The sequence below is a fragment of the Dasypus novemcinctus genome, chromosome 8 (assembly GCF_030445035.2).
Source record: "Dasypus novemcinctus isolate mDasNov1 chromosome 8, mDasNov1.1.hap2, whole genome shotgun sequence".
In the NCBI taxonomy this organism is placed as follows: domain Eukaryota; kingdom Metazoa; phylum Chordata; class Mammalia; order Cingulata; family Dasypodidae; genus Dasypus; species Dasypus novemcinctus.
This window is the reverse complement of record NC_080680.1, coordinates 83,832,618-83,846,829: the sequence shown is the minus strand read 5'-3', so window position 1 is coordinate 83,846,829 and position 14,212 is coordinate 83,832,618. Positions and strand designations below refer to the sequence as shown.

At 44.4% G+C, this 14,212-nt stretch overlaps 1 protein-coding gene across 1 annotated transcript in view; it reads right to left on the bottom strand.

Annotated features, from left to right (window-relative positions):
* Window positions 1-14,212, bottom strand: part of LOC101414066 (coiled-coil domain-containing protein 180-like) — an 85,782-nt gene that overhangs the window by 19,601 nt on the left and 51,969 nt on the right. Inside the window, 7 exon segments of the mRNA XM_058302126.2 lie at window positions 2,974-3,135; window positions 3,137-3,217; window positions 3,505-3,677; window positions 5,393-5,491; window positions 6,202-6,300; window positions 13,441-13,557; window positions 13,751-13,895. Of these exon segments, the coding sequence (XP_058158109.1) occupies window positions 2,974-3,135; window positions 3,137-3,217; window positions 3,505-3,677; window positions 5,393-5,491; window positions 6,202-6,300; window positions 13,441-13,557; window positions 13,751-13,895 (876 nt within the window).

Sequence of the window (14,212 nt, the reverse complement as noted above, 5' to 3'; positions counted from 1 at the left end):
CAAGCTGCCTCAGAGAGCTAGAGAATGGAAGATGGGCTTACAGGAAATCGGAGGGTGGAGGAAGGATGTGAGCCGACATCTGCAGGGGTGGAATCTATGATGAGCTGGCGGTAAGTATGAGCACAAAGAAGAGATAAAATGGGGGCAAGGGGTTGCCTTTGGGTGGGGCTCTGTGGGTTTGAGGGGGGCTGGGGGTGGGCAGATGGGTAATATTGCCCAAAAATTGGGGGGAGGGAGGGGCAACATACGAACATAGTAGAGTGTCAGGTGTTGGTTGAGAGTAAAATGCTGAGAAAACCGTATCAAAATATAATTAGGAGGGTTACCTGTTTAGGATGCTCGGAGGGGATGGTCTGATGCGGGATGGACTCTTGGGGAATGTCTGAATGCTCATTTTGCCAGGGTGGGTTGTACCATTGGGTAGAGACCCAAGTAGTGAGAGTGGGGGTGGACCCACATCCTGGGGAGGACTAATGCCATCAAATAGAGGGAACTGTATCTCTCAAGAGAAAGGGTGGCTCCCAGGGCATTAGGGCAGTTGAGCATGTCAGGCCCTGAACACTGTTGCAAGTATCTCTGGACGTGGCTTCTCGGGAAATGGAGGTTGGCTGTCACTGTGGGCCCCAAGGGGAGGGGAAAATGGATGGTGAATGGATGGAACCAAGGTAAATGTGGGGGTAAGAGAGGAGTTTCGTGAGAGTACACAAGGATGGATATAAAACATGTAATATCACACCATAAACATATAAGGGATGACAGACTATTAATGTAAACCATAATGTAAAACAGAGGATAACTAAAAATTTAGAAAACTGTATATCCTAAAGTATGGACCACAATGTAAGCACAGATGTTACCTTGTTTGAAAGCTATTGTCTCAGAGTCTGTACATCAGTTTAAGTAAATATGATATGAATAAGTTATAAGAATATCACTGTGGAAGGGAAGAGGTTTTGTGGTGGATGTGTGGGAGTACTGTATATTGTATATATGAATTACAGTAATCTAGGGCTCTTGTGAAGAGAAGCTCAATAATTAGGAAAAAAGAAAAGAAAAAGATAAGATGTAGAATTTTTCCAAATCAATATGTATTCTATATCTAACCTTTAAACCCATCGCTATATTCCATTTTACTAGTAAGGGAACCTGACATTATATTGGGCTTCACTTTTCAGAAAGTTTTGGATCACAGAGTGGTCCAACAATGGCAGTGGAGGAATACTGGTATGGGATGTTATTGACAGGGGACATATGGTTGACAGGGAGTTATACTGGGCATGTGTCCAGGGTGCATGGAAATGTTTGGATATACTCATAGTGGAAACAATTAAAAACAACAGTTGGGGGGGTACTGGGTTCCTGGCCAGGGGTGCTCTGTCATGGTCCCTAGGGGAGCAGCGGCAGTCCCCCAGGTGCAATGGTAAGGACCAGGAAGGAATGAGGGTCCAACAGTGAGCCCCTGATACTAATGACTATGCTTGTGAGCCTATATGCCTGAAATAAGAACAAGGCCTAGAGCAGCACTGTGCCTAGGAGTTTCCTCCTGACAGCCTTCATGTTACTCAAATGTGGCCAGTCTCAAAGCCAAACTCAGCGTGTAAATGCAATGCCTTCCCCCCAGCATGGGACATGACACCCGGGGATGAGCCTTCCTGGCACCGAGGGATCACTACCAAGTACCAACTGATGATGCAACTAGAAAATGACCTTGAATTAAAGGTTCAACGCAGACCAGCAGGATATCCCTGTCTACATATAATAACAGGAGTTAAAAATGCTGTTTGACCTAAATTAAGGGGGAAATGGAAAGGACAAATGAGTTTATATGGCTATGAGTCTCTAAAAAAGAGTCTGGAGGATGTCAGAAGGATTGCCCTTATGCACACCTGAGCAGAATCTCAGAGACAGATAAAGTAGATACAACCCCAGGTATTGGTTCTTTTGAGGGCTAAAGAGACCCACAGGTTCTATGGTCATGGCAGATGGGGTTCACTGCCATGTCAGTTGGCCCTTCTTTGGAGCTGGTGTTTCTGCGTGATGGAGCTGGACACAGATGGGATCTCTTTTCACAAGGCTTTCATGCTACTTTACTGGAATTGTAGTTGGTGCTGGGGTTTAAGATATATCTAGGGGATTTGAATCTCTGGACTGACAATAGGATAGCCAGGCCCTGAGCCTCAACAGACTTCAGTTCCTACACTCTGATTTATTGGACTTACCCCACTCAGCTAACATGGAGTAGAAGAATGTCAACCACCACACCATGGAGCCTAGAGTGCCTACAACTGAAAGCAGGAGGATTGCATCCAGCATCCATGTGGAATCTAAGCCTCCTCTCAACACAGACGTGCAATGGACATAACCAATCCAAGGTCCACAGAGAAAATGTGGCATTGGTGTGGGAAAAGTGGCCATGGTGGCTGATGGATGCGGGGAATGGGAGGAAGAGATGAGATGCGGAGGCGTTTTCGGGACTTGGAGTTGTCCTGGGTGGTGCTTCAGGGACAATTACTGGACATTGTAGATCCTCCCAGGGCCCACTGGATAGAACATGGGTGAGTATGTGCTATGATGTGGACCACTGACCATGAGGTGTAGCGATGCCCAGAGATATACTTACCAAATGCGATGGATATGTCATGATAATGGGAGAGAGTAGAGTGTTGCTTGGGGCGAGTGGTGGGGTGGGGGTGGTGGGGTTGAATGGGACCTCATATTTTTTGAATGTAATATTTTTACAAAATGAATAAAAAAATTAAAAAAAAAAAAAAAAAGAATGTGGTCAATCAAACAAAAGCCAGTGCTGGAGTCTCAGAACTGAGCACAGATGATGCATTCAGAGGACAAAGCCTGGGGAAGACATGGGGACTTCTCTGGCTTCTGTTTATGGGGGCCAGGGTGGGGGTCTAGGAAGGGGAGACCTCAGTGTGGATTTGGCCAGGAGAAGGGGCCCGTCACACCCAGTGCACCTACCTCCCAGCTGAGGTGGCGCTGGACAAGGCCTTCAAGGAGTTTTCTGTCCGGCGCCTAGGTCGCTTCAAGCCTTGGGGTGATGAGCACCCAGGATGAGAGCGGAAGACAGGAAGTGAAGGTAGGCTGCACACAGTGCCTGCTCCCCCACTGCTGGCTGCCCCAAGATCTACCAGTCTGTTCAACTTTACCTGTCTGAGACCAATCTTTGTCATAATGCTGAGGTGAGTGTTTTGTGTTAGGAAGTCTGAAATCAAAGGAACGGATGTGAGCTTTGCTGCACTGACCACGAGGACAGCTCAGGTCAGGCAATGGGCCCCATCTCATTAGTTCTCAGCACCCCATGAGTTGGTCTGATCATAACCCATTTCAGATAAGGAAAATGAGGAGCTGAGAGAGGAGCTTGCATGAGGTCTCTGTCTATAAGCAGGGCTTACCTGGGACCACAAGTCTATGGGACCCCAAAGCCACCCTTGCAGGCTCAGGGTTGGGGGCTGCAGTGGCAAAGCCTCTGTGTGCCCCAGGGCCACTCACTGCAGGATCTTCTTCACCACCTCCACGGCTGGGTCTTCAATCAAGGGCTTTCCCATGCGGCTCGGCTGGGCGAAGGATTCAGGGGTGACTAGGTCCAACTTGGCCTCTTCTTCAGGGACTTCTGAGGACACCATGATATCACTCTCCACCTCTAGGACGGCCATAATGTTGTCCTGTGGGGCACAGAGGAGAAGCTGAACATGTGGGAATCGTCCCAGTTGCTGGGGAGGCAGGCAGGCTGGGGTTTACATCCAGCCCCAACATGTGTAAGTGCTGCAGCTGGAGGCAAGGCCCAGTCCTCTTGGTGCCTCTGTTTTCTCTTCTAGAAAATGGTTGTGGTCATACCATCCTTAGAGGATTGTCCTTCCTTCCTTCCCTCCTTCCGTCCCTTCTCCCTTCTCCCTTCCCCCTTCCGCTCTTCCCTCCTTCCTCCCTTCCTTCCTTCCCTCCCTTCCTATATCCTTCCTCCTTCCCTCCTCCCTCTTTCTCTTTAATGCACATGTGAATGCCTTCAAAAATGGTTCCTGAATGTCTCTTTCCTAGCATCTCCTCTCTGCAAGGGTCTGTCCTGGGTTCTAGGGACAGAGTGGTGCAGGGGTCACAGATGACCCTTTTCCTGACAGAGCTGATGGTCTAGTCAGGGGAGACAGACATTTAACACACTTACATAAAGAAACATTTTGTCAGAACTATGGTCAGTGCTACGAAGGATCTGCTCCAGCGTCTCCCAGATATGTGCCCAGAGAAAGGGTTGAATTGGTAGCCCACACATAGTGCTTATTTGCCCTGTTCCCTATTTTATTTTTGTTCCCTTTCAGCGATGGACTGTAAGCCCCTCGGGGGTACCCAGGTTGGACTCCTGGAGTCTCCCGTCTTGTCTGGAGCAGCACTGAGTGCATGGAGGCTTAGTGCTAGTTGCATGGTGGGAAGAGACTCCCCATGGAAGGGCTGGCTCAACCCTGACTGTGAGAGGTCAGGGTTGCAGGGTGGTTGGTGCAGAACTTGGGGAGCATCCACTTGGGTACACCATTGGCTCTGTGGCCCGCCCCTGGGAGACCGAACACCTCCTGTGTACAAAGGCAGATGTGAGCGGCTGGGCGTGGTGTGAGGCAACGAGGGCTCTGCCTCCTGGTGTTCAGTCTCAGGATAGACAGACAGCCCGTGAAATGGAGAATTTACAGCATGGTCTGTGTGGTCATGGGGGGTGTAGGGGTGTCCCCGGGACCAAGAGACCTTAACCCAGACCACTGCATGCGAGAAGGCTTAGAGAAAGTGTCATTTAGGCAAAATTGTGTGTAGGGATGGGGGTGGGGGAGGGGCTGTGGAGAGCAAAACTCTGAGGCTGGGTGTGTACAGTTAAGGGGTTCAAGCTTTAGCCTGAGGCTAGGGGAGGGACACAGTCAGAGCAGCCTTTTCTGGTCTTCCCTCTGGCCACAGTGTGGGAATGACTATGGGGGGATGTGAGAGGACAAGGGCAGCCTCGTGGGGAAGACACGGGGCCTTGGATGAGGTGCTGGTGGGGTGGGGGAGGTAGGGAGAAGAGGGTGCTGCTCATGGGTGCTGTGGGAAGGAAGAGGCCGAAAGTGGGGCTGGCCTGGGAGCAGGGTGGGTGGAGTGAGGTGAGGGCCCTGATGGAGACGAGGAAGGGGTGCTGGGAGGTGAGGGACCTCCTCAGGGCCCCGTGCAGGGAAGTGGCCCATCTGGGAGGTGGAGCTAGGACTGACAGCCTGTGCTCTTTCCATACTTTTGCCTGATGTCCAGCAGGGCCCCTCCTCCCTTAGGCTCTGCCAGGCTCTGCGAGTCTCCTGGTAGGCCAGACTCAACAGCTCATCCTCTCCTTTTCCTTCCACCCCCTCCCGTTGTTTATAGTAAAGACCACTTGAATCACCGACATCGTGTCCAGGCTACAGTTGAGGTATTGAATCCTCTCTCTCAGTTTTTCGATCCAAGTTCGAACAAAGCCAAGGACATCCTCTGTGGTCACTATCTAATGAGAACACAGAGGAGAAAAGCCACAGTGATGCAGCCCTCATGGAGAAGCCCCGTGAACCTGACCGTGTCTGGGTTTCAAGTTGCAGCTGATTGCACCTGCACCGCAGGAAAACGGCTGGTCTAGTGAGCATGCCTCTTGCTTGAAGAGAGCCCCTCACTTGCAGGGAGAGCACTGGGGTGAGAGGGGAATGTCACCTGGCTGTCTCAGGCAGCTGTACTGGGGTAGCAGGGCCAGCACCGAAATGGGCATTGGGAGTTCTATTCCTGGTCTGTGGGCAAATGATTTAACCTAGGTGGACTCAGTCTCTCCATCTGCAAGATGGGGACATAAAATGTTCCCTAGGATCTCTTCCAGCTCTAACAATCTATATTTGTTCTTTCAGTAGGAAACATTTGGCCCAAGGCTGGTGAGGGTGCTTAGTAGTGAAATTGTGACAGGAGAAGCAAGGTCAGATAAAGCCAAACTCAAGGCTCCATACTCAATGTATTCTACATGCTTGCTTGGCTTGGAGGGCAGTGAGGGGTATAGCTGATTTCTCTTCTATGCCTTAATTCCAGGGAATAAAAGAGAGGCTAAGAAGGAAGGCTCAGAAGGTCCTTGGTGCTGGAGACCCTCTGAATACAGATGCAAGTCAAATCTCAATTTCATGATTCTAGCAGAACCCATCATTGCTATTCACAGTTTGGTATCTACCGACCACTTACTTTTTTATCTTCACTGGAGTTACGACAGGTTTCTATCTTGCTTTGAAGTTCTTCCAGAGAAGAATTTAACATATCTGTTTGTGAATTGGATTTTGCCACCTAGAAAACCAGAGGTTCTGAGACTTTGTTTCTCGAATACTTATTTTGATCAGGAAAATGTTTAGCAGAATATGTTATCTGAGAAATGAATTAAGCACTGGCGAGTGTTCAAGTCTGACTAAGCTTCAGGAAAGGGTCTTGGCTGTGTGCCTAAGGAGCCTGAAAGGTGCTCATGGTCAAACGGTAATTCTGGCTCTCAGAAGATATCCTAAGGACATAATCACAGATTCCTGAGCAAGTATACTTATTGCAGCATTAGGTACAATAATGAGAAATTGAAATCAACTAACTTCTTCCAATTAGGCATGGTTACATAAAAATGGCAACATATCCCAAAAAGAGAAGTCAAGAAAAATGGTGCTAAATAAAGATAAAAAAAAAAAAAAGAAATGCGGCACGTTTGAAGAATCTTTAAAGATGTGTAACACTATGACTGGCAAGAGGCTAAGTTTGATAAGTATATGTCTCTCAAATGTATATATTTTCTATTTTTGCATGTATAGGAAAAAATTAAGAGTAAATCAAAATATATATAGGGCTTAGCACCAGGTAGTTAAATTATGGATTAATATCCACTTTATTTAATTAAAGTAGTTATAGGTTTACAGAACAATCATGCAAAAAATAAAGAGCTTGCATACCTCCTGTAACTTTATCATGGTGTATAATTTGGATTTGGTTTGCAAGTATTTTGTTGATGATTTTCTCATTTATATTAACATTGTATATTGGCCTGTGATTTTCTTTTCTTGTGGTATCTTTATTTGGCTTTGGTTTTAGGCTTCAGAGAATGAGTTAGGGAGCATTCTCTCCTCTTCAATTTTCTGGAAGAGTTTGAACAGGGATGGTGCTAACTCTTCTTGGAATGTTTGGTAAAATTCACCTGTGAAGCCATCTGGTCTGGACTTTTCTTTGTTGGAGGTTTTTGATTACTGATTCAATCTTTTTACTAGTTATTGGTCTGTTGAGATCTTAGATTTCTTCTTTTTCTTCTTTTTTTTTTTTAAAGATTTATTTATTTATTTAATTCCCCCACCCCACCCTGGTTGTCTGTTCTCTGTGTCTATTTGCTGCGTCTTATTTCTTTGTCCGCTTCTGTTGTCATCAGCGGCACAGGGAAGTGTGGGCGGCGCCATTCCTGGGCAGGCTGCACTTTCTTTCGCTCTGGGTGGCTCTCCTTACAGGTGCACTCCTTGCGCGTGGGGCTCCCCTATGCGGGGGACACCCCTGCGTGGGGGGGCACTCCTTGCGCGCATCAGCACTGCGCATGGGCCAGCTCCACACGGGTCAAGGAGGCCTGGGGTTTGAACCGCGGACCTCCCATGTGGTAGACGGACGCCCTAACCACTGGGCCAAGTCCGTTTCCCTTAGATTTCTTCTTGACTCAGTGTAGGTAGTTTGTGTGTTTCTAGAAATTTGCCCATTTCATCTAGGTTATCTAATTTGTTGACATGCAGTTGTTCATAGTGTCCTCTTATAATCATTTTATTCTCTATTGCATTGATCTCTGCTCTAATCTTTGTTATTTCTTCCCTCCCTACCTTTCTTTTCGGAATCTGCTCACTTTGGTTTTGGTTTGCTCTTCTTTCCTAGATCCTCCAGGTATGAGGTAAGATCACTGACTTAAGATCTCTTTTCTTTTCTTTTTTTTCTTTCCCCTCCCTTGGAGCTTTTTGAGAGCTGTCTGCTCTGTGTCCATTTGCTGTACGTTCTTTCCCCTCCCCCTTGTGGCTTACTTGCTGTCTGCTCTCTGTGTCCATTCGCTGCAGGCTCTTCTGTGTTCTTGCTTGTCTCCCTTTTTTTGTTGTTGCGTCACCTTACTGAGTTGGCTCTCCATGGCATCTGCAGACTGGGTGGCATTCCACTGCGTGCAGGCCAGCCTACCTTCACAAGGAGGCCCCAGGATGCAAACTGAGGGCCTCCCATATGGTAGATGGGAGCTCCTCTGATTGAGCCACAGCCACGTCCCTCTTTGCTTTTTTAATGTAAGCATTTAGAGCTATAAATTTCCTTCTCAGCACTGCTGTTCTTGCATCCCATAAATTTTGCTATGTTGTGTTTTCATTTTCATTTGCCTCAAGATATTTCCTAATTTCCCTTGTGATTTCGTCTTTGATGCACTGGTTGTTTAAGAGTATGTTGTGTTGTGGATTGTAGTAAAAGCCATTGATTATACACTTTAGACAGATTGTATGGTATGTGAATATATCTCAATAAAACTGCTTAGTAAATAAATAATGGTACAAGAATGCCAGAAATAGCAGCTAAGTACAGCAGGGGAAACAGAGAGATTGAGAGGTGAAGAATTTCTTGGTCTTTTCTTTTTGTTTATTATTATTGAAATAATGAAAATGCTTTAATAATGATTGAAGTGAAATGCTCTAATAATGACTGCACAACTATGTGATTATACCAAATAGCATTGATTGTACACTTTGGATGAAGTGTGTGCCTTATTAATATCTATCAATAAAATTGATACATTATATTAAAAAAAGAATGCTTAGAATCAAAGGTTGGTTTCTTTTTTTTTTTAATTTGTCTTTATTTTTTTTAAAGGTTGGTTTCTGAAGCCATTAAAGCCTACAGTCTACTTCATGTACTTTATATTTAAATAAATACTTCTTAAAGTTTAAAAAAAAGAGTATGTTGTGTAATTTCCACATCTTTGTGAATTGTACAGTTCTCCCTGTTATCGATTTCTAGCTTCATTCCATTATAGTCCGAGAAGAAATGTTGCACAATTTCAAAATGTTTGATTTTGAGACTGTTTTGTGACTTAATGTTTGGTCTATCCTGGAGAATCATCCATGTGCACTAGTGTGTAGTCTGCTGCTGCCTGGTGAAGTGTTTTATATGTATCTGTTAGGGTCTCTTTGGTTTATAGCATCCTTCAAGTCTTCTAATTCCTTCATGTCTTATCTAGATGTTTTATCCATTACTTAAATTGTGTATTGAAGTCTTCTACTGTTTATATCTTCTGATTGAATTGACCCCTTTTTCAGTATATAATGATATATATACTTCTTTGTTCCTTAGTTTGACAAAGGGCTGCTAATGCAAAGTATCAGAAATGGGTTGGCTTTTATAAGGCAGATTTTATTTGGGGTATACAGTTCTGAGGCTGTGAAATGACAAATCAAGGTGCCATCAGAGATGCTTTCTCACAAAGTCAGCTATTGGTGGTCCTGACGTCCTGCCACATGGTGGTCAGGCATATGGCAGGGATCATCTCCTCAGCCTTGAGCTGCTCCTTGGCCAGGCCTCTTGGGGGCCTCTTTCAGTGCCTCTGTGCTCTGCTGATGCTAGACTCCAGGACGTCTCTCAGCCTCGCAGGCTTATCTGCCTTTCTGCAGCTGTAGGCAAACCTGGAGTCCTCTCTTTTACATGGCTGGGCCAAAATGGCAGAACTCCCTTTTCCTGTGTGACTCTTCCTATGTGTCTCTGTTTATATAAGGCCTAACAAAAGGCTGGAAACCCAACTTGTGTCACGTCTCAGTGACATAGTCCAATCAAAAGGGCTCTACACTCACAGGAATGGATTACTTCAAAAGCATAATTTTTTTTTTTTTCAATTCACTAAATTCAAACTGTCACAGTAGCACTTAATAGTTTTTGACTTAAAGTCTATTTTATCTGATATTAGTATAGCTACCCCAGCTCTCTTTTATTATTTGTGATGTATGTATATTTTTTTCCATCCTTTGACTTTCAACCTACTTGTATCTTTGAATTTAGAGTGAGTCTCTTATAGAGAGCATATAGTTGGGTCATGTTTTTTAAAAAATCCATTCTGCCAATCTATACCCTTTGACTAGAGAGTTTAATCTGTTTACATTTAAAGTAACTACTGATAATGCAGGACTTTGTTTTGTCATTTTTCTATTTTGTCTTTGTAAGTCTTTATACTGTTTTTAACATAATTCTTCTAATACCCACTTGCTATTTATTTGACTTATTGTATTATGCCATTTTGAGACCCTTCTCATTTCTTTCTATACATATTTTTCATTTATTTTCCTTGTGGTTACCATGGGTCTAAAATTTAACATCCGATATGTATAATATCACATTTGGTTAAATTATCTTAACTTCAATAGCAAACACATACATTTTCCCTATATACCTCCATCCCCCTGCCTTTTTGTTTTCCTTGCTATAAATGATATCTTTTTACATTGTATGTCAAAACTATAGATTTATCATTATTTTTAATGCATTTGCACTTGAGAACCTGCAAGAAGTAAAAAGTGGAGTTACATACCAAAAAATACAATATCATAGTACTGACGTTTACCATTATCTATATGGTTACCTTTACTGGAGGTCTTTATTTCTTCATGCCATTTCAATCCAATGTCTAGTGCCCTTTATTTTTAGTGTGAACTGCCTTTAGCATTCCTTATACGGCAGGTTTCATGGTGATGAACTCCCTCAGTTTTTGTTTAACTGGGAATATCTCAATCTCACCCTCATTTTTGAAAGAATGTCTCACCAGATGTAAAATTTTTGGTAACCAATTGTTCTCTTTCAACACACTAAATATTGCATCTCAATGCCTTCATGGCTTCTGATGAGAAATCAGCACTTAATCTTATTGGGATTCTCTTGTATCTAACTTATTGCTCTTCCTTTGCAGCTTTCAGAACTCTCTCTGTCCTTGGCATTGGAGAGTATGATTATTATGTGTCTGGGCACGTTTCTTTGAGCATATTGAGGATTGTTTTTAAAAAAAGTCTTTGTCCAGTATACCCAAAGTCAGGTTCTCTTCATCACTGGTTTCTGGATTTTTATCTTGTTCTTTTGGCCAGGCCATCATTTCCTGTTTCTTTGTCTTGTAATATATTTTTTTGTCCTTTTAATATTGTAAAGTGTTAACCCTGGGATTTCAACTCTGGGTTGTCTGTTCCTTAAGTTGATATCCAGCTAGTGATATGTCAGGGAGTTCCTTGAGTGCCAGTAGCTAACATAAACAGACTATACAAAGGAAGAAAAAAAACCCACTTAAATTGGCTCTTCTTTGGTTCCTCTAGAACCTAGCCTTCCTATCAAGAAGATCAGCCTGGGCTGAATAAGAAATTCAGGGTCCTCTCTATCTTATTTGAGCCTATATGGAGCCGGCTTCTTGTCCTGGTCTGATACTTGCTCGTGGCCTCAGGAATTTCCAGTTTATAGGAATTCGAATGCCTCCTCTGCTCCTTTCGAAAAAGAATTTCACCCCATCCTTGGTGCTCTATTGAATGACTTAATGCATGTAATTCTTTGTCCCAAGCTGCAGCAACTTAATTATTTCATTGCTTTAGCTGTCTGCAAGCCGCTATCTGCCTTCAGAACAAATTGTGTGAGGGAGAGCCCGAGACAGATTTCTTAGCTTGGTCTTTTAGGCCTCCACCTATAGTGGATAGGCACTGACATACAGGCACCCCAATATGCAAATAGGGGTTACTCTGTGCTGGCTCCACACTGTGTTGGGGAGGGATTAAGGGAGGGGCTAGCAAGGGCACTACAAAGTTTGCCTACCTTTTTTCAAGCTGCTTTTTCTTGATTTGGCTCTTGCCCTGTTATTGCAACCCTTTAACTGTATTCTGGAGTTTTAAGGAAGATGAGTCTGCCAGTTTGTGCTAGCTGTTCAAAGATCCGTGTGGGAATGATACCCTGGAACACCTTACGTCACCATCTTGGCTTGTCCAGAAATTCTGATATCCACTTTTTGTATATGTTCAATATTTTCAAAATTTTCGACAATGAAAATGTGTTTTATCATAGCTTTAGTATATTAAAAAACGACTGGATATTATTTAATCCAAAATGTCAGCTCAGAGAGGCATTGCAAAAGGAATCTGTGACAGCTGCAGCTGGAGGGCAATCAGGAATGTGCTCCTTAAACAAGGGGGGAAGGACATGTGCTGGAACTTTTGCCTCTCTCCATGAAGCTACCTTTCCTCCTCCTCTTTCCTTTACTCCCTTCCCCAACCCGCTCTTCATCCCTTCCCCCCTTTTTCCTTCCCCTCCTTCTCCTGGAATGACTGATGGCTCCTCTGCCAGGCAAATCGCTTGGATCTCCATATAAGCATTTACTGGGGATTCACTATGAACCAGAGACTGTGCCAAGAGCTTAGCACATTCTAGTCCATATATTCGTGCAACAGGCTTCTAAGCTAGTTTTATGATTCTCTTTTCACAGATGAGGAAACAGAGGTCTATCAGCAAACTGAAAGGTTGCTTGAGACCACAGGGCAGGAGGCTGCACCCCTGGGACTAGATTCCACATTTCTCTGACTGACTCTAAAGTCTGAGACCTTAGCAAACCCTTCTTTCATTTGACTGCATCTGCCTCTCCAGGGAGACCATAAAGCCTGGAGAGCAGGAGTGCCCTGCACATTTCTGCTCATCCTATACCCTCTGTGTCCTCAAACACTGTTTCCTGAATTGTGCAGTGAGCTGGGCAGATGGCCCAGACCTGGAATAAAAGTAGTACTTGCCTCATATGCTTCTTGTGAGGTCTAACACAGCTAATCAAAATATGCCAGGGAAGCAGACATGGCTCAACTGATAGAATGTCCGTCTACCATATAGAGGGTCCAGGGTTTGATCCCCAGGGCCTCCTGACCTGTGTGGTGAGCTGGCCCATGCACAGTGCTGCCTTGCGCAAGGAGTGCTGTGCTATGCGGGGGCACCCCCGTGTAGGGGTGCCCACGTGCAAGGAGTGCACCCTGCAAGGAGAGCCATACTGCATGAAAAAAAGTGCAGCCTGCCCAAGAGAGGTGCTGCACATGTGGAGAGCTGATGTAGCTATAAGACAACAAAAAAGAGACACAATTTCCCAGTGCTGCCAGATAATGCAAGCGGATGCAGAACACACAGTGACTGGACACAGAGAGCAGATAATGGGAGGGAAGGGGAGAGAAATAAATAAATAAATAATAACTCTTAAAAAAAAAAAAGCCAGTTAGCATGATGCACGGTGCACAGTAACTTGACGAATGTTAGTGACTACTATGATTTAACCACTGTCTTCCCAGCTGGTTTGCAAGTGCCAGGGGGCAGAGATCTCTCAGTATTCCCAGTACCTGGGACAGTGCTTGGCTTGCAGGTGGTATGTGAAAAATATCCCCAGGATGAAGAATGAATCTGCCCTACCTCACACTTGATGTTCACTTGAAGATTTGTCAGCAACCGCTGGATTTTCTCTATGAAAATGAGGTCCACAGACAGGTGATGGAATTTACTTTCAAACTTATTGATGACATCAGTGGCCTGTAGAGAAAGATCAAAAGTAAAGAAGAGTGGCTTAATCTGGAATTTTTGTGCTTTGGGAGTTGGAATGGAGATGTTTAATTAATGGTGGAAAAGAGATTTGACCCTCCTCTCACGTACTGGAAAGGGCTAACTACCTGGGGACTGAGTGTTCTGGGACCTGGCTGGAGGACTGGGGGTGGTGCTCACCCACCTGGTCCAGGTACTCGCTCTCCATCTTTTCCATGTTCATCATGATTAAATTTTCAACTAACTCTATCCGGGCAGCTTCCTTCTCCAGTCGATTACACAGTAAGTTGATTTCTTCAGAAGAAAAGTTGCCTCCCTCTGAAAATAATCTGAAAATAAGTTGGGAGAAATAAATACCACTGTTCAGATCTGAACCTTCTCACCTGTCTTGAGGTACTATGGTCATCAAGATTTTATTTAGATTAAAATTATGATAACATGGAAAAATGGGTGCATGTAGGAGCATGAATAAATAAATGATATAGTTTCCATTTCTGTCAGTTTGTTAGATTATATATCCTGACAGACAACTGAAGCAAATACAATGCTGGATCAAATTAAAAGTAATAATAGTTTTCTCTGCTCTGCATGAAGGTAAAAATTCTGCAGAGATCCCAGATGAAATGTAATATTGGAATGAGAGTGG